This window comes from Eremomyces bilateralis (genome assembly GCF_010015585.1).
Source record: "Eremomyces bilateralis CBS 781.70 unplaced genomic scaffold P152scaffold_2, whole genome shotgun sequence".
NCBI lineage: Eukaryota > Fungi > Ascomycota > Dothideomycetes > Eremomycetales > Eremomycetaceae > Eremomyces > Eremomyces bilateralis.
In genome coordinates this window covers 983684-1009415 of record NW_022985068.1, presented here as the reverse complement: position 1 = coordinate 1009415, position 25732 = coordinate 983684, and the positions used below count along the sequence as shown (strand labels likewise).

The 25732-nt window shown below is 50.3% G+C and overlaps 9 protein-coding genes across 9 annotated transcripts; 6 read left to right on the top strand and 3 right to left on the bottom strand.

Moving 5' to 3' along the window:
* Positions 1-1816: 1816 nt before the first annotated feature.
* Positions 1817-3666, bottom strand: P152DRAFT_120517 (uncharacterized protein). The gene is made up of 5 exons (XM_033673701.1): positions 3579-3666; positions 3206-3529; positions 3117-3157; positions 2892-3058; positions 1817-2834 (listed from the first exon to the last, which is right to left on the bottom strand). Exons 2-5 carry the CDS (start codon positions 3378-3380, stop codon positions 2303-2305), a joined length of 915 nt encoding a protein of 304 aa, XP_033537987.1. The 5' UTR covers positions 3381-3529; positions 3579-3666; the 3' UTR covers positions 1817-2302.
* Positions 3667-5775: 2109 nt separating this feature from the next.
* On the top strand, positions 5776-6807 carry P152DRAFT_470389 (uncharacterized protein; the record flags this gene model as incomplete). The annotated part of the gene is made up of 1 exon (XM_033680971.1): positions 5776-6807. The coding sequence occupies one exon, from the start codon at positions 5776-5778 to the stop codon at positions 6805-6807; it is 1032 nt and encodes a 343-aa protein (XP_033537986.1).
* Positions 6808-8303: 1496 nt separating this feature from the next.
* P152DRAFT_470388 (NAD(P)-binding protein) lies at positions 8304-9294 on the bottom strand (the record flags this gene model as incomplete). The annotated part of the gene is made up of 2 exons (XM_033680970.1): positions 8304-9191; positions 9274-9294. The coding sequence occupies 2 exons, from the start codon at positions 9292-9294 to the stop codon at positions 8304-8306; spliced, it is 909 nt and encodes a 302-aa protein (XP_033537985.1).
* Positions 9295-10221: 927 nt separating this feature from the next.
* Positions 10222-12267, top strand: P152DRAFT_454621 (tyrosyl-tRNA synthetase). Its single transcript, XM_033678621.1, has 8 exons — positions 10222-10510; positions 10600-10638; positions 10695-10761; positions 10812-11142; positions 11191-11250; positions 11303-11372; positions 11419-11660; positions 11720-12267. The coding sequence occupies exons 1-8, from the start codon at positions 10390-10392 to the stop codon at positions 11948-11950; spliced, it is 1161 nt and encodes a 386-aa protein (XP_033537984.1). The 5' UTR covers positions 10222-10389; the 3' UTR covers positions 11951-12267.
* Positions 12268-12511: 244 nt separating this feature from the next.
* Positions 12512-13630, bottom strand: P152DRAFT_478906 (uncharacterized protein; the record flags this gene model as incomplete). The annotated part of the gene is made up of 2 exons (XM_033681683.1): positions 13208-13630; positions 12512-13155 (listed from the first exon to the last, which is right to left on the bottom strand). The coding sequence occupies exons 1-2, from the start codon at positions 13623-13625 to the stop codon at positions 12512-12514; spliced, it is 1062 nt and encodes a 353-aa protein (XP_033537983.1). The 5' UTR covers positions 13626-13630.
* A 486-nt stretch (positions 13631-14116) lies between these two features.
* P152DRAFT_505025 (uncharacterized protein) lies at positions 14117-15892 on the top strand. The gene is made up of 7 exons (XM_033682411.1): positions 14117-14356; positions 14434-14450; positions 14510-14533; positions 14584-14955; positions 15006-15052; positions 15106-15191; positions 15238-15892. The coding sequence occupies exons 1-7, from the start codon at positions 14344-14346 to the stop codon at positions 15747-15749; spliced, it is 1071 nt and encodes a 356-aa protein (XP_033537982.1). The 5' UTR covers positions 14117-14343; the 3' UTR covers positions 15750-15892.
* A 258-nt stretch (positions 15893-16150) lies between these two features.
* On the top strand, positions 16151-18789 carry P152DRAFT_446014 (uncharacterized protein; the record flags this gene model as incomplete). The annotated part of the gene is made up of 3 exons (XM_033677892.1): positions 16151-16967; positions 17018-17391; positions 17443-18789. The coding sequence occupies 3 exons, from the start codon at positions 16151-16153 to the stop codon at positions 18787-18789; spliced, it is 2538 nt and encodes an 845-aa protein (XP_033537981.1).
* A 777-nt stretch (positions 18790-19566) lies between these two features.
* On the top strand, positions 19567-21652 carry P152DRAFT_454615 (translation elongation factor-like protein 1 alpha). Its single transcript, XM_033678620.1, has 6 exons — positions 19567-19667; positions 19811-19881; positions 19944-19999; positions 20230-20368; positions 20423-21460; positions 21511-21652. The coding sequence occupies exons 1-6, from the start codon at positions 19663-19665 to the stop codon at positions 21579-21581; spliced, it is 1380 nt and encodes a 459-aa protein (XP_033537980.1). The 5' UTR covers positions 19567-19662; the 3' UTR covers positions 21582-21652.
* A 546-nt stretch (positions 21653-22198) lies between these two features.
* P152DRAFT_454614 (putative ATP-dependent metalloprotease) lies at positions 22199-25494 on the top strand. Its single transcript, XM_033678619.1, has 2 exons — positions 22199-24481; positions 24534-25494. The coding sequence occupies exons 1-2, from the start codon at positions 22522-22524 to the stop codon at positions 25325-25327; spliced, it is 2754 nt and encodes a 917-aa protein (XP_033537979.1). The 5' UTR covers positions 22199-22521; the 3' UTR covers positions 25328-25494.
* The last annotated feature ends 238 nt before the right edge of the window (positions 25495-25732 follow it).

Below are 25732 nucleotides of genomic sequence, written 5' to 3'. Positions count from 1 at the left end.
GACCACAAATACATTCGAATTTCTATATAGCAAGTGGGAGAATCGATGAAAATCTGGTGGTCCACATTCCCCGTGCACCATTTTTGGTCAGTGAATGACGAGAGGGAATTCGGGGCGAATAGACCAGCGCCTGCTTGGCATCAAGAGTAGCCTGTAAGTTATCAAAGAAAGCGGCTGTCCTCATGGGAATCTCTAAGGAATTATCTCTGGAATAAAGCAAGGGGGCAACTCCAGGAAGAAGCCGACGCTAGCTAGCGTTGCAGGACAGCGACCCACCGGGACGAGCATATCAGTCGAATATACGGAATGCTTCAGCTGTAGACGGGGGGCTTAGAATGGGAGATTTCTGGTTGTGCTAACTACGGTACTTTCTTGTCAGAATCTTTAAATATACTGGAATAACTGCTACGAATGGAATTCTTAGTGCAGACCTATACTTCTCAGTGGCCCTCGTACGATACAGTATCTAGCTTTGATTCTCATTGACTGCTATCATATCGCCCCTTACTTGTATACGCGTCGATCAGTGATTCGTGCTTTTGCATTCAAAAGGAAATTGATGAGCTTGATGCATAGCCTAGGAATGTTGGAAATGTCTTGTTGTTGGTAGCCTTCCCCTTACATTGCCATTATAAGAAAATTCCTTGCATTTCTTATTGTTGAGGAAGCCGATAGGTCCTTAATTTCCGTAGGCTGGACGGGAACGTCAAAGGCGAAGTCCAAACTATTTATTCTGCCCCGGATGGTGTTGTAAAGAGACTTGATATCGAAGTGGCTACAGAAATTTGTACTTGTGATTCACCGGCCGTTTGCATTGCTTTAAATTGTATCTAACAGGTCTTTGCGACTATTCTTCCCCACAAGTCATGTATTGGGTTGATAATTACTTCTGTGGAAAATGTACCTGAGCATAGTGTTATCGGGCACTGGAGTGCTGATTGCAATATACGTAATTACGACTTCCTTGTAATGGGCACCAATCCTTAACCTGAAATGAATCTGACTGAATTCACTGTCAAATGCTACCCATGGATCCTCTTCATATCAGCCTAGCAGCTCTGTGCATGTTCTGATAACCCCGTTGGTATATTGTGTTGATCTAGCTCTCCAGATTTGAATTCACCAGCATGCAGTGCATATCGGCTCCAGCATGCATCTATTCAATCTGTCTTTGTGGGTTTTCGGAAGCAAGGCCCTTATAGTATATTCTGCACCTACAAAGATTACAACGTAGTGCCGAAGATGCATTTTAGCGGACTCTGACCACTCCACCTCTATAAATTTGACAGCAGTCAGCTTCAGGAGATAGGGGTGGTATAACATTATTGATGCGGCAGCAGCCGCCAGCCCGCCATGTCGTTTAATTGCATGCCTCGCCATGCTTTTTGAATTCTATAGCCAATGGCAGCAAAGCGGGTGTCTGAAAGCATATTCGAAATAAATTCCTTCAAGACTGTAGCATTGTCCGTGGCTCCTTTCCAAACGCCTCATTATTTGTGTTCGTGCCAACCACAGCGCCACCGTCCTCCTACTCCTTTATCAGATTTTCATCCAGTCACAACCAGTGGCAGTGATGGGCATTCCAATACCTCCAGCATAAATGCGGCTAAGAAATTTTAGAAATCTATGTTTGAGACCTATCCAGTTCGGTATTTCGGGCGCCTGGGAACAATTTCGGTGGGGATTACGTTTTTTCCTGTCTTGACTCCTCTTGATGCAGCCAAGTGTTGCCTGCCAGACTTTCGCACGCACCTCGTTCAATGTCTTAGACTCTGGGTGCCCTTTCACATTTCATGAGCTTCAGTTCGTTGCAGAAAATACATACATAGGGTAAGTAAATGATACTAAAATAACATTCAAAAAGAAAAGTGATTCAAAGAAATAGAATTTGTCAATGGCCAAAACCTGTCACCACCATTCAGTGACCGGTTCCTGTCCACTGACTCACGTTCTCGACCTTCCTGGGCCAAATGCACAGCTGGTATCACAATACAGTGATACCTAGCTACCAGGCAGGTCCCAAATGGTATACGTAAGTGCAATAGATCCCGAAATCCTTCAATCGACCTTGGTTCCTCGTCGCCAAGCGTAGCGTCGTAAATTTCGTGCTCAGGGGCGACTACGCTCTTCCAAGGACAGTTTGGCTCTAGAAAAAGACATAGATGCGGTGCTACCCACCGTAAAGTTGGTGCAGAGTCCTGCTAAACTCAACTTCTGGACCACTGGCCTAGAGTTCATGAACTTGCCCAATTACACACTGCAGAACTGACATCCAAAGTCTGGCGTGGCGGACGACAGGTGGTCAAGCTGATGTGTAAGAGACACCTCCTCGGGCGTGAGAAAAAGACTCTTCCTCACCCTCATCTTCCTCATCCTTATCCTCATCTTCGTCATCCTCATCTTCCTCTTCCTCATCCTCATCCTCATCCTCATCCTCATCATCCTCTTCCTCATCTTCCTCTTCCACATCACTATCTCTGGGCTCCAACGTCCGCGAGCCTAGCGTGGCTTCCCTCATTTCACCAGATACCGCCTTGAAAGAGGCACTTAACCGATGCAGATATCCCTCGGCAACATTACCAAAATCGTATGACTTGACATTATGCTCAACAGTATACACTTTTGCATAATTCAGTCGAGACATGATAACTAGGCTCTCCGTCTTACTCCGAGTTATGATGCGGATCGGTTTCCTCATACCGCCCGTGTCCCAAGCACTTGGAGCCTCCGAAGGGTGTTCCTCTGGAGCCTTCTGGCTCGTAAAGGCAATGCAATGGTGGCTTTTGTTAACACTGGGCTTGCTCACGCCCCGTCCCTCATACGTTTGAATGGGGCTGTCGGAGGTGAGCAGTCAGTATCATCTAGTAGAGTTGGGGATATGTGAGTCATACAGGCAAGAGGAGAAGGAAGATCCTTCTAGGATTACAACAAACCATCGGACCTTCGCATAGTGGCCCTCAAAGTTGGCAGGATCCTCGGAGGCGATCTTTGTCGTACCGGAAGACTTCTCGGTTGCAACGACTGATCCTTGCGGCTCAGGCCATAAGACTTGGAAGACCTGTTCAGACAAACAGAATTGGCATACGTGTTGGAATGCTCAGGATGAGGCACCGTACCTTCCCTAATTTGTAGAATTTTCGTTTCCGGACGATAAATTCTGTCGGGTCAGTCCCAGGGGATGTGACGGATCAGGGCTCATACGCACTAGAATGAAATCTCTCAAAATTTCCTTTCGACCCTCTTAAGACCTTGTAAGGGCGTATCCCCTTCTCGAATAGTCTCGAATGGTCTTTGTACAATGGGTTTGGCGACTCAATATTGAGCTTTACAGGGTGGGGCTTCCGGGAAGCCTGGGAGAATGATTCCGCTCCTTTGAACATCACGCCTTAGTCAACCGCACTTTGGTACCAGCATTAATGGGAATTGGGATTGTGAGTATGCGACTAGAAGCATAGAAAATCATAAAAGATATAGCGGAGTACCTGACTGGCCGGCTATTGTAGCATTCGGTACATGAGGCGCTAATGGACTGCTAATAAATTCAATAGTGTTCAAAGCCCTATTTCTAAGATTCATACCTATTGCTATAAGCACTGTGAGTATTCAAAGGAGAACCGTATGTTGTTTGGTGGTTCGTGTGGGATCTATGTAAAACTTCAGCATGCTCTGGGATCGGTTTAACTTGTTATAGTGAAGCAATCCAGTGCTCACGGTGTCTCAGGGGGCACTTGGGGGGCACTAGGGATCGTTGTGCCATCTGTGTAAATAAAACATTGGCTAACGTCGTCGTAGATGTAGTAGCAGTTTCGTGCCTTGTCCAACCGCCATTGCGGTGGCTGATTTCCCGACATTTTGGGTAAATGCCGCAGCCAAAACGAAGCACAATCGGCTGCTAGAGTCTTCAGCGACCGAACCTTGCTTCCTTTTAAATGCGACCGAGGAAGTCAATATGATGAGGCTCAAAATTGACAGCTGAATCCTCTTGTATGCTTCCAATTCGCTGATGGGCATTGGGCATCCATCAGGGAATCCCAGCTCTATCAGGCCTCGTGAGCTCATCGTCGGCCAGGATGTCTGCACACCATCAGACCTTGCGTGCATGAAAGCGGAGAGACATATCATCGCCGCCATTGGAAACATTTGTAACCGTCAGACTGGACAGCATGGGAGGCTGCGTCAGTGCCACCTTGTCTATGGGCATATAAAATCCGTGGCAACGGCCATTAGAAGGCCGTTGAAACGACACACTGATTGACAGGCGGCTACCATGGAGCATCCGCTGCGAAGCCACTACCTGGAGATCCTGAGTGGTGGAGGGATAATATTTCTCTCCAAATATGTATTTTCGTTCGTATAGAGGACGGATATATACAGGTTGTATCCCGCAGGGCTGGTGGAACACGGAGGACTGAACCGGTGTAGGAGTGCAATGATATTTCATTGCATTTCATGGGCCTGCAGTTAAAGTGGGGCATCGGCGGACGGTCCCGACAAGTCTGGTGGAGAAGCTCCTCGGAGTTGCACCAGACTGTCAGTCAATCACGATTTCGATCATCTGGTGCACCAACTCCATCCAATAAAGTTATAAAGATCACGAATCACTGCCATCATTCTACCGGCTACCACAGTGCTGGGGATTTGGGAGGATCTCATGTTTATGATTTCTTGTTAGGAGTGGTAATACGGAGTACGCCGCCGTAGCCAATCACATGGTACTACGGAGACCTAACTCCGTTGCGAGTAATTAGAGGAAAATAGGAGTTGCCTCAACTCTCCAACACCTTAGTTTTCAGGTGTGAGAAGTTGAGTCAGGACTGGTCTTGTTCATAGGTTGCTGTCCAGCCGGTGTAGATTGCGCCTATCATGATGCGCGACTGCGAGCCTCGTCGAATGTGGTTATTTGCCCCAAGTTCCATTTCCGTAAGATTCTTTCACTTTGCATTTACTGTATCGCATCCTAGATGCGATACTGTCACACCTCTATCCGACGACAAGACCACTGCCTGTAGTGAGACTAATCAGCGAGAGACCAAGCTAGATTGGGGTGCTGACGTTCCCTTGGCCCTTGCTTTCCGTATGTTGCGCGTGGCCACGTGCCACGAGTCCACGACAGTGTCGGGGATGGGGGGAACCGGGTTGTACTATATACAGTCTCAAAACTCAAGATCTGTACTACAGAGGATGCCTTGACGCGCATGATCCCGGACAGGTGGCCTGGGCTATTTCTCTCCTATTTTACTTCAACGCCTCGTTATTGCTGGATTAAAAGCTATCGTTAACTTTCCGTTCCTGCCAATTTTCTGCTTTGAGGATCGTCTCCGAGTTCTAGCGGCATGCTATCAACGACTCAGGCGTTACCGACAACGAAACAGGTCAGCAACGGTTTATCAGGAGATGGAAGAATTATTGCCTTAGCTGACTCATGAAAAGGCTGCGCAGAAAAAGACAACTCGGCATATGTAATGGCCGAGGGTGTCTTGACACCACTTCAGCACCTCTCGAAAGGATCGTGTTCCTGCGAAACCACAGAGACAAGTCGAAATACGACTAGGGTCACCTTGATCACATAGTCAGCCTGCTTGAGGATCGACATCCTTCTTGGTTTCGGGGCTTTGGCGTCTCCTCTCGCGGGGGCGTTCATCAAACTTTCCTCAAGTCTGATTTTTCTATCCAAACGAGCCGCCGCATCCATACTGAATGGAATCTGGTCCCTTTGACGAGATCGGGAATACCAAGTTGCCCTCAAGTAGGAGCTTGAGAAGGACCCAAAACCAAATGCTAAAAAGGATACCGAAGATACTGGTGCTAAGAGAGCAATTCGAGCACGCCGACGCCCAATTCGTGCGGCAGCGCGTCGCCTTTGTAAGACTCCAGGCGGATATTGTGCAGTTTATCGAAGTTGCTGTGGCACAAAGGACTCTGGAGCAAAGCATTTCTCAGATCACCCGCCTCAGCAATGACCTGGTGCATGAGTCGAGCATTCTAACTGAAGGCGAACAGCGCACTGAATCAATTCGGGAGAAACTCAGTCAAGCGGAGTACAAGCTGTGGAGTTTGGAGAAGGCATCCTTAGAGAGATCAAACACTCCAGTTTCATACTCTCATTCGAATTCTCCGACGGCTTCGCAAAGCGCTCTTTCAAAGGGCGATGCTAGGAGGTCCTCTAAAGAGTCAGATAATCCTGATGTCAGCGCTCTGTACGACCGTGCTGGAGATTATAAGAATCTTATGATGAGACTTTATAACTTGAATGCCGATCAGTATATCAAGGCGAAAACTCAAAAACTCCCGGTACATGTGCTCGAAGATGCCGAATCCCTCGCCGACACTGATAACTTCAAGGGCTTATTCTTGGAGCGGGCGAAGCTAACTGAAGAAATTTTAGCAACAAGAGAGGAAATTAATGTTCTGAAAGAGCGTTGCGTCGTCCAGGGGTTTGATATTAGTGAGCTGGAGGATATGGACATGTTCGATTATCTGCTCCCTGGTGGCTCGGACCATTCCCATCGGCCTGGGCCGGAACAATCAACACCGGAAACAAGAACACCGCAACAAGTTCTCAACATTGGGACCGCCGCCGAAGCCGAATTCCAAATCCAAAAACTTCAAGCCACGCGAATGAAGCGGTGGTTGGAAGATGTTCGTGTATCTACTTCAGATACTGCTGGATCGGAACAGAAAAAGGTTAGGATTCCTACAATGGAAGACCTCAACTCACTTAAAACATCACCGACACCCCAATCTAGCGAAAATCGTCATCTGTCCAGCACTGGGGAAGACATACTCGAAAAGATACCCTCTTTGTGAACGAGGCCATTGGATGGCTCCCCGTCTTACCCACTCGCTCCCTTACAAGATTAAATGCAAGCGAAGCCAATAGTCCGTGTTTAACTCTGGAAATGCTCTCTAGCTATCATGTTCTGTGTTCTTATTCTGTATCCAATATCTTGACTTTCGATAATGCCATCTGCTGGTTAGGATGGTGCCTATGCTCAGGTTGACGGCCTCTGCGGACTATTTTTCTTCTACATTAGAGTGCACTTAGCCCCAGTCACAGAAACAATGCAGGTCGTATTTCCTTAATCAAGATCATCTCCAGTTGGATCCGTGGATACCTAGTGATTTCTCGTGGAGTCAGGGGCACAACTCTCCAGGATCTTCCACTAGTACCACTAAGTTGGAAATTTAATAACGTACAAGCGATACGTAGCCTCCGATTCGAAGCATTCCCATATGCTGGCGCCTGGAACGATAAGCTGAATGTATGGTTATGGCTCATACCCATTCGAAAACGATATTTTTGACTTCACTCAATCCATCTACCGCGGAAGTGTGGCACGCCATGCAGTCCTCGATCAGGCCTCAACGATTCTATTCAGGGGGGTCTGCTCTGCCCATAGAGCTTTGCTTCCCTACCTTATATTTTATTCAACTTTATAGCGTTCGTGACATTCTGCGTTTGCTTGTGTCAGACCTACTATACAAGAGTGCAGTCTCTGGGAACATCAAAGGATCGCCTGCTTCAGTATCATTCGAATCCCGGCATCGAGGGTGCAGAACAAGACCTGGTGAAGGCTAAACTGCACTGTCATGACTGATAAGATAATCGATGGCCCCCCATGAGTGAAGAGAACCAATTTCCTTCATGATCTAGAATAATAGCCATGGTGGCCTTAAGGAAAAGATTCTTGCTAAGAAATATATAGTTGCTGTATCCTTCAACCCTTCCTGGAGGCGTAAGTCACAGGCAGGTCCCGCTTACTGACTCATGATAGCCACATTATTAATGTATGCTATGCTATGCTCACAGTAATACACCACTGAAATGACTATAAAGAGAACACTGGGGAGGAATCAGCGAGCTTTAGTAGGGGTGAAGTAAAAGGTCGATACTACCTATTTATATTACGGCTAAATTGATAGCAGCTAGGCAAAGTTCATTTGGAGGGCCTGGCCGGCATTGCGTTTCCGCATATCTAGCTTTAGGTCACAGGGTCGATGTGTTATTGCCAGTCCACAAACAGCGATGGTAGCGAAATAAGGATTTGAAGGCATCAGAAGGGATTCTCAGCGGCTGAACTAGGTTCTTCAGCGACCAGATTGTGAGTAGATGCTCAAAAAGTGTGTCTAAGGCTATACATAAAATGATTCCGCTTGAGGTCATTACAGAACATTCTCATAGCTCCCACAAACTAAAGGGGGGGCCGGGGTTGGTTTAGTAGCCGCAGGTTGACATAGAGGGACTAATGGTAACTAAGTAGTAGTACTACCGCACCTGTCTTCGCTTGCATTTTCGATACTACTTAGCTTTTCGGCCGAATGAGTTGCTCCAGTGTCTTCCGTGCGAGTTCCTCACCACCATCAGCAACACCAAGCAACTCGTTATCCAGGTGCTTGAAATCAGAAGCCCCTAAAGCGTACGCACGCAATAAGAAGCCCCTCAGCGCTCGAGGATCACGCTCGCCTCTGCCCCAAGCCTCCCGGGCTGCCTTCTCCATCTTTTCTGTATCGACGTTCATAGATTTCCAAGGAGCTTCAGGTTTCACCGCCTTTGCCCACTCAAGCAGCTTCGACTGCGTGGCAACAACGCTTCGGATTTGCAAGAATTTGTTCCCCACGGCTTCCTCCGGTGCTTTCAATGCGCTGACCACCGCCCTTCCAACATCATCGAGCAACGTACCACATATCACATGTCCCCCTCCATCCATGATATAGGTCATACCCTCCCCGGTTGGATCCACGAGAAGCCCCAACGGAAGCGCCCAATCCCAGAACACGCCGGTCAAGATCCCCGTCCACACGAAACCTTTATGAGAGCGTGCCCGCTCCGCTAGGTAGGTCTCCATGTCCAATTTCTCTTTGAGGGTTGGAATGGTGCGTAAGTATGGGTCGGACATATCTAAACCCCAGCTGGAGGGAATGATACGGCGCACCCCTGCAGCAATGGCGGCATCTATAGCGACGATCTGCGGTGTGTACGCATTGCGCTCGATGAGGATAACGATCGCGTCATGGCCCTGGAGCTTAGGGGCGAGAGCGTCCACGGACGAGTAGTCGGTCTCGACGATGTTCTCAGTTGACACAGCTGGGAACACGCCAGCAGTTTTCTTCGCATCCCGCGTAAGGACTGTGACAGAGATGTTCGACTTGATTAGATTGGAGATCACGGCTTGGCCGAGTGTCCCATTGGGCTAGAGACAAGGTGAACTTGTCAGTAAGATGAGCCGTTAAGAAAGTAAGGTCAGGCTAGCCACCTGCGATCAAGATACGTACACCAGCAACTGCAACTTTCATGGCTATCAAACACTAGACCTTCGAAATTATTCACCTATATTTTCGTGGACTTGTGGTACTGTCGTTCCGGATACTTCCATGGAACCACCAGCGGGATATGGCATTCTTAAATAGAATTTGAAAGATTATTGTGTGGAGTATCAGTAAGCACTGCAGGAAGTTTCGGCCCGAAGTGGATAGAATATCAAATATGTCCTGCAGATCCATCCTTCCAGCATTCACATGTAAGTATATCCTTCTGCCAGACCATACCATAGGTCCATAGCAATACATGATAATTAATAGGGCTAAGTCGAGAGGAGAGGAGATCTTAGCTTACATCCTCATAACGCTGCAAAGTATTATTCCAAAACAACTTCCGGACTACACTTTGGGATTCGCTGCCTTGTTAAACATCAAACTCGATTAATCCATCTCTTTGGGCATCTGGGTGCGGCATCCGTTGAAGCTTGAAGCAGAGGTCTCTGTGGTCTTGAAATAGACATGCAGTCATCTTGCTCAGGCAGAGATCAGCATGGTTGATGATAAATACAGTTCATTCTCCTTTGCATTTGGAGTGCTTGGAACGCCTGAAATATCAACTTTGTGAAGGACGTGCCAATGAATGTGTGTCCAGGGCTCCAGGATGAAGTGAGGTTACGGCCGTATCTGAAAAGGATAAGTACTATGTATGGTGTGATGGATTTCCATGATAGCTGAGACATACTGCGTACTCTGCTCAATATTTCAGGCAAAACTAACATGATATCAAGAGCCTGCTAATGTTCCAGTTATGAAATGACAGGAAGATTACTTGTTGATATCGAGAATGCTTTTTCGAGCATCGTTGGGGACCAATAGAGCTATGGGAGTGGAATTTAGTCACGTGATCCGGGCGACACTTGCGATGACTCTTCATTTTAGAATCCATTCATGCAAATCTCTGGTTCAGTAGACATACATGCAGTAAGAAGGATCTTAACTGAACCAATTGATGTGTTAGGTGTTTCCGAGGGCCGTCTTAGTTTCAATCACAGCCTTCCGGCTTCAAACTCTCAAGGACAACTTTTCTGTGTGCTTCTCCGAGACCCTTCAGAACGAATTTCGGTCCACATCATGGCGGACCCAAGGGCAGCAGAGCGGTTTGATCTGATCAAGGAGAATCTCGCTGAGATTTTGAACCCAGAGATAATAGAAAACATCTTGGCTGAAGGACGGGATCCGAAGATCTATTGGGGTAAGATCATTATTAGCTCCACATATTGAGTGGTCATATCAAGGCGTTTATGGGATAGTTTAAACATGCTAACCGCTGTCCTTGATCAGGTACCGCAACAACCGGCCGTCCCCATTGCGGCTACTTCGGTATTGGATTCGCTGAGAACATTCGCTGAGGCTCGAACTAATCACTAAGTTTCTAGTTCCTGCTATCAAAATCGCACAATACCTCGCCGCTGGCTGTGAAGTGACATGCCTTATTGCAGACATGTATTGAAATGGGCCCTTGGCCTACCAAACATATCACTGACTTGAAACAGTCATGGTTTCCTCGACAACCTCAAAGCTCCTTTGGAGCTTGTCGAGAAGCGAGCCGACTTTTATCAGCTAGTAGTCTCTGCCATGCTGGAATCAGTTGGCGTATCAACCAAGAAACTGAAGTTCGTCCTGGGGAGCTCCTATCAGAAGAGCCCTGAGTATGTCATGGACGTCTACAAGCTCAGTTCTTTGGTCTCAGAGCACGATGCGAAAAAGGCAGGGGCAGAGGTCGTCAAGCAGACAGACAATGCTCCTCTGAGTGGTCTCCTTTACCCAATCCTTCAAGTTCTAGATGAGAAGCATCTTGGCGTGGACGCTCAGTTCGGAGGAGTGGTCCGTGGACCCCACCTTTAAACTTGAACTTCACTGACTTCGGAATAGGACCAGCGGAAGCTTTTTACCGCCGCTAAGGACTGGCTTCCTAAGATTGGCTACAAGCAGGTATGGGTCGACGATCGTCCCCGATTGTCATGCAGAGCTCATATACTTTCAGTGTGCCCATCTCCTCAATCCCCTGATCCCTGGGCTCGGCCAGGGGGGCAAAATGAGCTCAAGCGACCCAGGTATGGATTTGTATCTTTCTTACAACCTCCCGCTAACTATGACTAGAGAGCAAAATCGATCTTCTTGACCCTCCGGAGGTTGTAGCAAAAAAGATACGCAAGGCAGTATCAGCTCCCCAAGTCACGGAAGGAAATGGTCTCATCGCGTTTGTGGAGTTTGTCCTACTCCCAGCGTCATCTCTGTCGCGTGGCCGCCAAGAGCTTGTGGTGGACCGTAGTCGGGATGGATTGGAGCCGTTGGTCTACTCAAGCATTGGGCAACTAAAGGATGATTATCAAAAGGATGTCGTACGTTGTGTCATCGATCTCATAAATAAGAACTTCCCAGGTTGCTGACCTTCATCCAGTTGACACCCCAACTGCTCAAAGCCGGAGTCACTAAGGCTCTCAATGATCTTCTAGATCCCATTCGAGCCAAGTTCCAAGCCTCGAAGGAGTGGCAGGAGGTGACCATGAAGGCTTACCCACCCGAGGAGAAGCCAAAGAAGGAGAAGAAAGTTAAGAAAGTTGGCACTGGATATCCCGGAGCGAAGATGGAGGCTTTACCTGACCGGACTAAATCCGACCAAGCACAATAGGTGGTAATGAGAAGTTCGTCTGCCCCAAAGTTCCTGCCATTCAGACAAAACAAGCAGAGACAAGCAGAGCACAGCAGAGCAGCATACAATTTGCTATGTTGCTACTTGCTGCGCCGGGGTTGTGCCTATCCCCGATCATCACGTAGATAGTGTACATGGAAGTGGGATTGCCTAGAGATAGGATACACTCAAAATTAGACCTTCATGGCTTTAGGCTATAGACTGTCATGGTTTTTATACCGTCAATTGAAGTCGTTATTGCGTCTTGCCTCTCGCAATTAAGTGTACAAGTCACAAATTAGCTTTTCTAGGGCTCATTTAGCACTGGGTTCACGAATTGAGAATCCATTCTGAACGACATATCTTAGCCGACTCAGTTGCAGATAGGATGACATTCACCTATGCAATTTCCAACAAGTTATCCATCTGGGTCAAAGATGAAGCTTCCTCGGCAACTGACATCTTAGCAATTTCTAGATAGTATCTCATGAACGTCTGAAAGCGGGCATCCCCCCGCAGGTGATAAGATTTTCAAATGAAACGAGGATGAGAGGCATTCCTCTACTTTTCCTGTAAAGAAAAATCCTCATCTCCATCATTCGGAATCCAACCCGAAAGGGCCTTTGATTTGACAACGTCCAAGAGTTCCCGCCGCCCAAGCAGCAGCTCCGAAGACTTCAAATTGGCATAGGTTGGACCCGCCATAGCTTCGTCGATCATAGGGTTGTGAAGCAGGCGTGCCACAGTCGCCGCCAAGGTCCACATGCTCCGTCTTGAAACCTTGCTTGCGCCGCGCGGGTTAAATTGCTTGCGGCCCTGGAGAGTGCCTCCAACGATGACTTCATGAGAGGTCGCAGTGGCGATTAGTGCCGTATTGCACGCACTGGGTCGATAGTCAGTGGGGATGGATCGCCGGGACCACTCGAACTCGTGGCTTGTTGTTTGGACGGAGTACGGGCTGAAGCTGTAACCGTCCTCTAGGAACACACCATCGCCGACAATGGGCCTTAGTCTTCCGTCCGGACCGAAGGCCCTGGAGCAAGCTTCGGGCCTATATTGCGATTCTGGAATTACCAGTGTGTGGATATAGGCAGACCCAGGGTAGATGAACGGCGATGTTATGGAGCTGAGGACAGAGCTGCATTGCTTCATAGCCAATTTGTCCGAGCAGGACTTGCTGAACGTCTCAGGGGCATCAGGCCTGGCTGAACGATGTTTAGACCCCTCTATACGTTGATACTGATCTGTAATACGCACCAGGCTTACGACGCACTACTCCGAGTTGTGAAAAATACCCGCGTCCGAAAAGTGCCGGATCTTGGGCTGACGACTCCGACGTTTCCGCCGCTGTCTGCATCCATGGAGTGGGATCCCCCTGCTTCTCGATGATCAACTCCATGCTTGCGTCGCCGCAAGGCGCTTCGCTGGAATACATAATGATCCTGGTACCATGACGGATTGTAAACGGGGGTCCGTCCGTACTGGATCCTGGGGTATTTGGGGCCCGCCTCCATTGAACAATCGTGTTTTGGCTCTCCATTGGTGCTTCAAGCAATCGACGACATTCTTCGAGAAGAAGGCGATTGAACGCACGGAGAACTAGCACTTCTGCATGAGAGTCATGGAGAGTATTGCCTTTCGCTAAGCGGACATGATTGCGAGGGAGGCATTTCATTCCTGTCCTGCATATCAGTGAGGGCCGTGACATCTATAGATGAGGGTAGATTCTACTGACGCAAAAGCAACGCATCTTAATTCCCCGGTCTCTGTATATAGTAATTAGCTTGACGAAAAGGATATGTTTTAATCGCGAGGAGTCACCTTCATCCATAAGGACAATTCCACTCAATGGAACCCATTCTGAGACTACCTCTTCTCGCCTGGGCTTTGCCCTTGGAGGTAATTCGTCGAATGCGGATGTCACACAACGAGCCACTTCATCTGCCCGATTGTTCATCCCAACGTCTCAATGATGATGGATACGGGTACTTCAATGAGTGTGGTATCTTATGTAATTTCCTGTAATGGTTTCAACGGCGAATAGTCCTGGCGTGGGATAGAGCTATAATTAAGTAGACTAGCGATTGACCCTGGGGCTGAGATGATCGCCAAGCATCAGGTGCTGCGTGGGGTCATTGATGATACTCGGTCAACCTTCAAACTTCATCGGATAATAACTATGAATTAATCACTGAGCATCTACACTGAAAAATTGCTACCTTACTGCAGTCGCGGGATAGGAGCATGAGAATGAACATGAAGGCCGCGGCGATCAATTCACGAGCACGAGCTACCGGCAGTCAATCATTCACCTCTCGCGCCTGCCCCTACCAACAAATGCGCGAACACATCCGCTTCTCGTGAAGAAGTGATTCTTGGAATAGTTGCCCAACATGCAAGCCTTTGGTGAGAAACCATGCCGCCGACTGCCCTTTGGAAGCGGTCCCAAAACTGGGCTCGGAATTCGCTGACCGAGTTGGCAGTCCCGAAGAATCGAAGGGTATGGGAACGATGCCAGGAACTTTGGCTTTCAACTATATCATTCTAACTGCTGAATAGGCAAAGTTCGATCTTGACTTGCAGGTTTGTCCCGCCATTATCCGTGGCATAGTACCTTGCTGAGCCTTGCTCAGGTCCTCGACCTAAATAACGTTCCCCTCGTCTCCGGAAAGTCATTCGTCAAATGGCACCTCCCGCATTCCGCCGCCGGAGATCACCAGGGTCGGACCGAGAAGCGAGATATCAAGGAGCATAAAGTTACGTGGAACCATGAGGCTCATTTCGCAGTACGGTTCACGATCGACAAATCCGGTCTCTTGCAGGAGTCATGGATACATTTCGAGGTAATCCAGGAATACTCTTCTGGAAGCAAAGGGGAGCGGATAATACTGGGTGTTGTGAAATTGAATCTGGCCGAGTACGTGGAAGCAAGCGAGGCCGAAGGAGACGTCGGAATTTCAAGACGATACCTCATGCAGGATAGCAAGATCAATAGTACATTGAGGGTATAATAGGGCGCTTATGAGGCATAATCAGGTGGCGCTAACCGTCCCAGATCAGCATCTTCCTTCGCCAGACTGAGGGGGATCGAAACTTCATAGCGTAAGTGCAACGTCGCTGATTGTTTAAGGTATTTGAGGCTCAATATATAGCAGGCCCCCGCTACGAACCGCTCAGGTGTTCGGCGGCATCGCTGGGATTGTGGTTGGAGGAGAGCAAGTAGAGTCGGACGATATAGGGCGTACGTCGAAATGATACTTGCGCTTGACCGTGGCTAACATGGTTAGAAATGCCTGCTCTAAGCCATCGATCGCGCGAGGCTGGTGAGCTTCAGGACCTCTACCGACGGACCCTTGCAGCAAAATGGGCCGCACAACCCGGAGAGTTGAGCGCGGACAAATGCATCGAGGACATATTTGCTGGTGGTGACGGCTGGGGCGACCGAGACCTGAGCTTCGACCCAAACGGCGCCGGCAATGGCAATGTTGAAGACAGTGGATCCCTCAGTGGTAGTGAGAGGAACACCCTGCATCCGAGCCGGAGGAACTATTCCGGAGCATTCTCATCACGACCAAATAGCAAGGATGGATCTCTTGAGACTCTCAAGGACTTGGATAAGCATGAGGTCCCTCTGACGGCAGGCGAAGGAATCCGAGGGCGAGGGAGCCTGGAGCAACAAGCTCAGAATATGAAGGCGGCATCGGAGAGGGGGCGACGCCCACATAATACTGAGATGGACGAGTTCGATGCTCGAGAAGATCTGAGAAGCTGGCAGATCTCTAATCCGAGGGGCTCATAAGGGAAGTAGGCTATTAATGAATCTGGTATTAGATAGAAACATCCGTGTCCAGATGGCTCTCCACAAGATATAATTGCACAGAGTACCGGCAATTAGAAATTTATCTCTCAACATCACGATGTTCTAGTATGAGATTACGATGCTAAAATTAGTTGTACTTTTTTAGTTCCTTGTAATTAGTTAGTACATAATATGTAATTAAGCCGTGAGGATTAAGGCCTGGAGTCTGGATGAGGAGCTACCCCTGTCGCCATCCGTCCCCTGCAATACCTTGATTTGGCAATGAAGGGTCGCCGAGATCTGGGAATTTCATGAAAGAACATTTCCGCTGTGTCATACCGTATAGCAACTCACCATCCTACGACACGCACAGTCACGCGGTCAAGGCTAGTTCCATACCGATGAACTTTCTACCTGGACCTAAACCGTTCATCTGCTCCAGCTGTGCCCAAAGCCTGCGTTTCCAGATATCCCCGAGCACGCGACACGCCTTCCATCTCCGCCTCCTGCACCAGCAGGGACCGAACCGATTCGTACATTCCGGCCGTCCATGGGGGCGCATACTCGGCAAGAAGGGAAATGAGCGGCGAGAAGTCGCGACGCCGTTGAAGTCTCGATTTCTCGGGAAGGATTCGCCGGTGATCATCTTGCGACATGCCGAATCCGAGGCCGAACCACACGATGCGGATGCTGTGGAAGAAAGCGCTCTGAAAGAGGAGGAGGGCAACCCAAACTTGAATGGATTGGGAGTGGAGGATTTTATCGACAAAGCAAACCGGCCCCATACCCCAGAGGATGTGTTCAACGAGATCGATAAGTTACGGCCTCCAAACCCGGGTGACAAGGAGGACACGATATCAGTGACGAGGGAGGAGTTTGGGAGATTGCAATTTGTATTGGGGAATGGCTTCACAGGAGATCAATTACGCGCCTATCTCGCACGGCATAACGCGAAGGCACACCAGAAAGGTCTAGTACTTCAGGTCCAGTTGGAAAACGGACTAAAGTTTCGCTACTCACCGTGGACACCTGAGTTGAGGAATCCGCAAGCTCCGAGCGCGGAAGAGGATCCGAACCGATCTATCACGGCGAAAACCTTATACGGCGAAACGATTCTACGACATGTTTGGGATGTTGAAATGGAGGACGAGATATTCGCCTCGGGTCAGGTTACGGTTTCGTTGCCGCAATGGCAACTACATCTCCTCATGAGCGATGGTCAGTGCAATGCGGGTACTATTGATTTGCTATCCTGACGCTTCAAATAGCTTTCCAGGGATTCTTCGATGCCGTTCAGAGGAATCGCGCGGTGCATATCAACGTTTCCACCGACACCCAACGGCTCCGAAAAGTCTCGATTCGCATATCCGGAGACAAAGGCGCCACTCGATATGCTCTCGAAGATGTCAGAGCAGCACTGGAAAGCATTGTGCTGGCAAAAGTTGATCTATCCCCCTTCCAAAAAGGTCGTGGTTTGCTGTTCAATACGGATGCAACTTCGTTGCTGCAAGATGCTTGTGGCATGGTCATCTCGCCGATGAATGCGGTTGCCCCGAAGCTCCCGCCAGAAATGCTGGTATTTGAATCGAGAGAGATAAAATCAATAACCTCTGAAGACACTCCCCCCCAAGATTCATCCATGGTATGTTCGTATGTCTATATCGGAGATGAAGCTTCTAACGGATTGCAATAGCTATCTATCGTGTCCACCAAAGCAGGTGTCGCCGAGGCCTTGAGGGGGTTTGCGTTTCTTGCTCATCATATGTCAAGAGAAAAGTTTACTCATCTACTGCCGATTAAGTTTAAGAAAGGGGTTCCAGGCAACTACGTCGCTATTCCACCACTTTCTGCTAAGCAAGTGTTTATCCACGGTTTAGCAAGCGACTCCTCTCTTAGAAGGCTTGCCTCTCCCATCCCCCAAACCTTCCAGGATGAATCGCACAAGGACGAAGGCAACCAAGAAATTGAGGTGACCAAACATCTAGAACCTGTTTTCGATTGGTTTGCGAAGCATGGCGAGCCGGTTCAGACGCAGATCAAAACAGTTGAAAAAGTCCTGCGTAAATCATTGGCGTCAAGAAGGACAGGGGCCCCCAACGCCGCAAGCTCTCTTGATATTTCTATCTGGAATCCAGAACCCATGCTGGAGATATTCTCACGACCCGGGCTGGTCGTCTTTAGTGGCAGCACGCGCGAATCCTCCACCGCGGCCCGGCGAAGACATTTCGTTCCTTGGATCCCGGGCGCCACGCACTTCTTGGGCACGTTACCGGCTCCTACACCGTCGGAGAAAGTTCCAACCTCGAGTCGGACCGTGTTCCGGTTCGGACCATCGCCGTGGCAAGTTCCATTGGAGCTGCAAAATCGGACTTTTGATCTGTCCTTCCGCTCTCGACCGTACCATGACGGAAGAAGTTTTCTCGGCGCCAGCGTGGTTCTTGACGAAGAACGGATCGACATGCGACTACCTCCGGCGGCATGCGATATCGAATGGACGATACGCAAAAGACACAACATGGGTTCATTACCATCTTCGGTGCAAGGCATCGTCGGCGTAATTGAACGTTCTATTGCAGCGGGTAAAAACCCTACTACCTTGTCTTCCGAAGTTGCTACTACATCTCTACCCGGACTGGTGCAAGCGATTCAGAAAACACTTTCCCCAAAGCAATCCAGTCTAATCGACGGCATACAAGATATCCAATACGAGCTCTTCGACATACGGACGGAGCACGAGACTCCCCTAACTTCCGCCGATGGCCCCTTGCGCTTCCTCAGCACCGAAGGCGATAAATTCCGAGATGTCGAGAACGAGCTACGATTAAATTTCGCACTGGAAGGCTCTGAATCGGTGGAATCCCAGCCCGAACCCCATTCTTCGGCCAAGGAGGTGAAGGCGAAGGAAACCCCGTCTATGGAAAATGAACACATTGCAAGATTTATGACGCACTCCTTGAGGCTATGTAAGGATCTCACTGCTGCAGTCAAGTCTGCAATCCAGGATAGACCTTCGAGTGGACCCAACTCCACTCGAAGATAATGGACATCTACTGTAAATATCGGAGTGCACTCCGAGTGGAGGGGAGACAGGTTCACCAGATATTATGCCAAGTAGCGGTGTCATAAAGCAGATAGATTCAATCTCAGCTACACGATAAGGTATGCGGTCCAGTGGCTCGTTGTGTGTCAGAAGAGCGATCGATATGACTCCGTAGGCCAGTATTTCTAGTCAGATAGGAACATATTTAGGGGTCCCATTCCTGCCTTCAGGCGGCGATTCCAGGGTTTGGGGCTGATCTACCCTGATTCCAACACACAGTGTGTAGTTAACTAGCAGGCCCAAACTTCAGTTCCAACTTCAGTTGGGCATCATGGTTTCATGGGTTGGGCGGCACCATTAAACTAGACCAAACTCTCCTGTGTTCGCCAGGAATGGAATGATGTTGAGCAGGGTGGAGCATGCTCGGGAGAGGACCTCCACCCACGGTCATCCAACCTAATAGAAGAAAAATTGTACTGTGGCATGAAAAGTTTTAGGTAGAAACGAAAAAGTTTTTTTTTTGGCGTCGATCGGTGAATGGGTGAATGGGTGCGTCGTTCGTGGGCGGGGTGGTGGTGAGTTGGAGTGGTGACCTGGGAGGTGAAGAGTCAGAGCGAATATTCCGGTTGAACCCACTTGCCGCAACGGGACTAGCGCGTTCAAGCGAATCCCCCACCAACATAACCTGAACGCACAAAAACTTTCTCCTCGCCCGCCCCTCTCTTCCATTCTTCTCTTCTTCTTTTCCTCGTCGTTCATACCTCGAATCATTTGGCATTCGTATCTGAGCAATTCCAGCCTTCCTGAATCTCTCTCAGGACATCAATCTACCCTTTTCTAAACACTTAGAAACCGTCAAATCAAACCTTCACCATGGGGTAAGTGACTCACTCATTCCGGAAGGCAACCGTCATCGCGCCTTGATGGCTTCGGACTTCATCAACCGAATCCATATCGAGGACGATGGGCTTCATATCCTGATCCCTCATCAAGAGACATAATCTAACCATCATGTCAACAGTAAGGAGAAGACTCATATCAATCTCGTCGTCATCGGCCATGTCGACTCTGGCAAGTCCACTACCACCGGCCGTAAGCACCCCTCCCTCACTGCAAATTTGTTGTTGTTCGGCTTCAACTTACACTCGGTTTAGACTTGATCTACAAGTGCGGTGGTATTGACAAGCGAACCATCGAGAAGTTCGAGAAGGTACGGTAGCTTCTTTTCCTATGCTTGTTGACACTCTGGCAACCTGCTGTTGTTGTTCTCTGCGACCGAGGGGCAGAATCCTGGAGGGGCTCAGTGTCACAGACACTAAGCTCAATCTGGTCTTTGCCCTGTCTCCAGGGCTACAACGCCTACCAGAACATTGCTTGTTATTTTATCCTCACACGGATCAACGCTTGATTTCCGCTTCAATGTCACTGACAATTTTTTAGGAAGCTGCCGAGATGGGCAAGGGCTCCTTCAAGTATGCGTGGGTTCTTGACAAGCTGAAGGCTGAGCGTGAGCGTGGTATCACCATCGACATTGCTCTCTGGAAGTTCGAGACCCCCAAGTACTATGTCACCGTCATTGGTAAGTCCCTCCGCTTGATATCTATCATTTTCTAGAGCTAACAACATCCTGCAGACGCCCCGGGTCATCGTGATTTCATCAAGAACATGATCACTGGTACCTCCCAGGCCGATTGCGCTATTCTCATCATTGCTGCCGGTACTGGTGAGTTCGAGGCTGGTATCTCCAAGGATGGCCAGACCCGCGAGCACGCTCTCCTTGCCTACACTCTTGGTGTCAAGCAGCTCATCGTCGCCATCAACAAGATGGACACCACCAAGTGGTCCGAGGAGCGTTACGGCGAGATCATCAAGGAGACCTCCAGCTTCATCAAGAAGGTTGGCTACAACCCCAAGACCGTTCCGTTCGTTCCCATCTCGGGCTTCAACGGTGACAACATGATCGAACCCTCCACCAACTGCCCTTGGTACAAGGGATGGGAGAAGGAGACCAAGACCAAGTCCACTGGCAAGACCCTTCTCGAGGCCATCGATGCCATCGACACCCCCACCCGTCCTTCCGACAAGCCCCTCCGTCTTCCTCTCCAGGACGTCTACAAGATTGGCGGTATTGGGACGGTTCCTGTCGGCCGTGTCGAGACTGGTATCATCAAGACCGGTATGGTCGTCACCTTCGCCCCGGTCGGTTTGACCACTGAAGTCAAGTCCGTCGAGATGCACCACGAGCAGCTTGTTGAGGGTGTTCCCGGTGACAACGTTGGATTCAACGTCAAGAACGTTTCCGTCAAGGAAATCCGCCGTGGCAACGTCGCTGGTGACTCCAAGAACGACCCCCCCAAGGGTGCCGAGTCCTTCAACGCCCAGGTCATCGTCCTCAACCACCCCGGTCAGGTCGGTGCCGGATACGCTCCGGTCCTGGATTGCCACACTGCCCATATTGCGTGCAAGTTCTCGGAGCTCTTGGAGAAGATTGACCGTCGTACCGGCAAGTCCATTGAGAACTCCCCCAAGTTCATCAAGTCTGGTGACGCTGCCATCGTCAAGATGATTCCGTCCAAGCCTATGTGCGTCGAGGCCTTCACCCAGTACCCTCCTCTCGGCCGTTTCGCCGTCCGTGACATGAGGCAGACCGTCGCCGTCGGTGTCATCAAGTGTAAGTTTCCACTGCTCCTATTATTTATTCCACGCTAACATCCGCTCCAGCCGTCGTCAAGGCCGAGAAGGCCGGTGGCAAGACCACCAAGGCTGCCGTCAAGGCCCTTGGCAAGAAATAAGCGGCTCTCTTCACGAGTGCTGTGGACTTTTAACGAGGATGATGGTAGATGCGCACGTAGGGATGGTGCAGGGCATGTCGTGGGCTCGGGAGTGCAAAATTCTTCGGTGTGGTGTTGTATACCTAGTTAGTTCCTCCTCATGATAGACAATGGAAAACTTCTCGGCCCTATGTGTCGTCTCCTATACTCGGTTCTGCTTTCTGTCTGTACGATAGAGCGAAGAGTTCGTCGTCGGATTGCTCTTCGTGATCAGAGCAGTGGAGTTCATCTATGGCGTAGACCTGCCTCGCCTTCACTTTCATCTCTACTGCCGACAAGGATGAGTGACCTCTGTGTTTGTAATAATTGATGAGCTACAAAGGTCCAGAACCCAATTCGGCTGGTCTTCCTCTACGAAAATCACTTACCTCGACGAGACGATATCATGGGGGATTTTAATGGAATATTTAAGTCTCCCGACGGTATCTATGACTTTTTGCCAGTGTTGTCAAGCCGTATCATTAGGCAACCTCCCAATCCCCTGTAGGGACAGAATATTAATACCGTACCTTGCAAAATTCTTGTGATAGAGCATGGATCTGCGGACGTTGCATCTAGTCATAAATCCGATGTGGATGCCTCAGGCCAGACCAGGCAAAAGTGTGGCGCGTGGCAGTCAGAATTGTGTGGAATCTGTGGGACCAGAATCCGAACAGAACCATCGTCCAATGCCCAAAGTCGGCATGTATGAGGATCACGCAACTCAATGTCCCAAGTATCCTTCATCGCGGCCTCGTCCATACCCCATGCGCCGGACCTGGCCCCTTTTGAACTCCGTTGATTCCTCCGTTTCCCACGACCCCTTATTGAGGAAACCAACATCCTGGAACCGTCGCATGAGCAGCTCCAACGCAACGCCATCAAAACCTCTTCGAGCTCCTCGCTCCACGCCGGCCCAGCCATGACAACCCTCTTCCGGATCTCGAGGCACCTGTCCCAAACCTCCTTCCACACTGTCGATGGCGCCAGCAGAGCATACTTCCGACGCGCTGCGTCCGCTCGACTGCCACGGCACGCCTTCGCTGCATCACGACGAGCATACGCCACCGGTCCGCCCAAGGATCCGAAAGATTCCAAAGAGCCAATTAAGGACGACAAGGAGTCCCCGTCGGAGAAGGATGGGAAGGTGTCGAAGGACGGCCGATCCGACAAGCCGCCGTCGGGCTTCGAGCATTTCTACAACTCCAAGAGCCCCGACGCCCCTTCCTCGCCGAACCAACCACCCACCGGAAAAGATTCAAAACCTCCGCCACAGAAACTCTCGCCCGACGATGAACGCCATCTGGAAAATCTGAGGGATATGCTCAAGAAGGGGATGCCCCAGTCCATGCAGAAGGAGCTCCACGAGGTCTTCGAGGATTATAAAAAGAACGGCATCCCGCCTGAGATTGAGGAATCCTTGGAGCTTGCGCGGAGGGGGAAGCCGCTGTCATTAGGCGACATCGCGAGGCTGGCCCGTCTTAGTTCCAAAACCGCGCGACGCGTCGGCAACGAAGTATACGAGCGGGCGGAGAAGGAGGCGTTGAAGGAATCCAAGGTGGAGAAAGAATCCAAGGACGACGAGCCGGAGCAGAAAGCCGGTGCCCACGATCCCGGTCCGAAGTCCAAGGAGAAGGATAAGGATGGCAAGGGTAAGGATGAAAAACCACCGGGGTTTGAGTTCAAGCTGGACTGGAACACGTTCGCGATCGCGGCGGTGGCGACATGGTTGCTATGGTCGACGAGCGGGATGGGCGAGAACTCTCGCGAGATCACCTGGCAGGAGTTCCGAAACACCTACCTGGACAAAGGCTTGGTGGAAAAGATCATCGTTCTCAACCAGAGCCGCGCCCAGGTCTTCCTGCACCGCGAGCAGGTTGCTGCCTTGTATCCGGAATCGCCCGCGGTGAACCCTGCGTTCTTCTACTTCTTCAGCATCGGATCGGTGGAGGCGTTCGAGCGAGGTCTAGAGGAGGCGCAAAAAGAGTTGGGCATCCCTTCAAGCGAACGGATACCGGTCGCCTATCACTCCGAGATGCCGCTGCTCCAGACAATATTCTCCTTCGGCCCTACGCTGCTGTTCATCGGCGCCATCATCTACATGTCTCGACGAGCAGGAGGCGGCGGCGGCGGTGGCCAGAGTGGAATCTTCGGGATGATGCGCAGTCGCGCGAAGAAATTCAACCACGAAACTGACGTACGGGTCAAGTTCGCCGACGTCGCGGGCATGGACGAAGCGAAGCAAGAGATCATGGAATTCGTCAGCTTCCTTAAAGAACCGGGCGTCTACCAGAAACTCGGCGCGAAGATTCCTCGCGGTGCCATCCTCTCCGGGCCTCCGGGGACGGGTAAGACCCTCCTCGCGAAGGCGACGGCAGGCGAGTCCGGGGTCCCATTCTTCAGCGTCAGCGGCTCCGAGTTCGTCGAGATGTTTGTGGGTGTCGGTCCGTCACGCGTGCGGGACCTGTTCGCCACCGCCAGGAAGAACACGCCGTGCATCATCTTCATCGACGAAATCGACGCCATTGGGAAATCAAGAGCGAAGTCAAACTTTGGAGGAGGCAACGACGAGCGAGAAAGCACGCTGAACCAGATTCTCACAGAGATGGACGGTTTCAACACGGCCGAGCAGGTCGTGGTCATGGCGGGTACCAACAGGCCTGACATTTTGGACAAGGCCCTTTTGCGACCCGGCCGTTTCGATCGTCATATCTCCATTGACAAGCCGACTATGGAGGGACGAAAGCAAATCTTCGCGGTACACTTGAAGAATATCGTCACGAACGAGGATATCGAACATCTGAAGGGCAGACTCTCATCGCTGACGCCAGGGTTCTCGGGGGCCGACATCGCTAACTGTGTCAATGAAGCTGCTTTGATCGGTAAGTTACTCGTTCCATGGCCCTTTAGGCTTCTTGCTAATTACGATGATAGCCGCCCGACACAATGCCGATAGCGTGGAGATGGTGCATTTCGAAGGGGCCATCGAGCGCGTTATTGGTGGACTAGAAAAGAAGTCCCTCGTTTTGAACCCCGAAGAGAAGCGAGTCGTTGCGTACCATGAGGCTGGCCATGCCATCTGCGGGTGGTACTTCAAATATGCGGATCCGTTGCTCAAAGTTTCCATCATCCCTCGTGGTTCGGCAGCCCTGGGTTACGCTCAATATCTCCCGGCTGGCGATTCCTACCTGATGAACGTCAATCAGCTCATGGACCGCATGGCGATGACGCTCGGCGGTCGCGTTTCCGAGGAGCTGCACTTCGACACCGTCACGTCGGGCGCGTCGGACGACTTCAACAAGGTCACAAGACTGGCGACCGCGATGGTCACGAAGTTCGGCATGAGCCGCAAGATCGGCTACCTCTACTTCGAAGACGACAACCAGCAGCAGCTGCACAAGCCCTTCTCCGAGGAGACCGCGAAGAACATCGACGGCGAGGTGCGCCGCATCATCGATGAGGCATACCAGCAGTGCAAAGACCTGCTGACCGAGAAGAAGGAGCAGGTCGGCATCGTGGCGGAGGAGCTCCTGACGAAGGAGATGTTGACGCGCGAGGATCTGTTACGGTTGCTGGGCCCGCGGCCGTGGGAGGATAAAGGAGATATCGCGAAGTACTTCGGAAGCAGAGGGGATGTAGAAGGTCCGCCGGATCCCACGCCGGGCCCGATCACGCCGCCGCCTACGCCAGGTCTCAGTCCAGGATGCGCTCCTGCGAAGCCGATGTAAGGCGGTGACGCGTTATAAGAATCCGGTCTTTCTGTTTAGCGAATTGTATATAGTCTCATCAGTTTGGAGTTCGTCGCATCGCATCGCTGCTGTATACTAGCACCAAAGTGGTCATCACACGAAGGCCGCAGCAGAAATAGAATTCTCCAATCACCTGTATACTTTGGTTTTCAATATTCTTCGTCCTCTATGAGGCGAGACCATTTAAGTTCTAGAAATATGAAGCTTCATTTTACCTGTGAGGCCGGTGTCCAGGAGACTCAGGGACCTGCTGCCGTGCAGTGACCTGCGCCAAGCCATCAAGTATTCCCACGCAAATGGCACCCCACCACAACCACGTATTAACTATACATCCACATAACCCCATTTGGTCTCGTTCGAAGCTCATCGCAAGGCACACTCAAC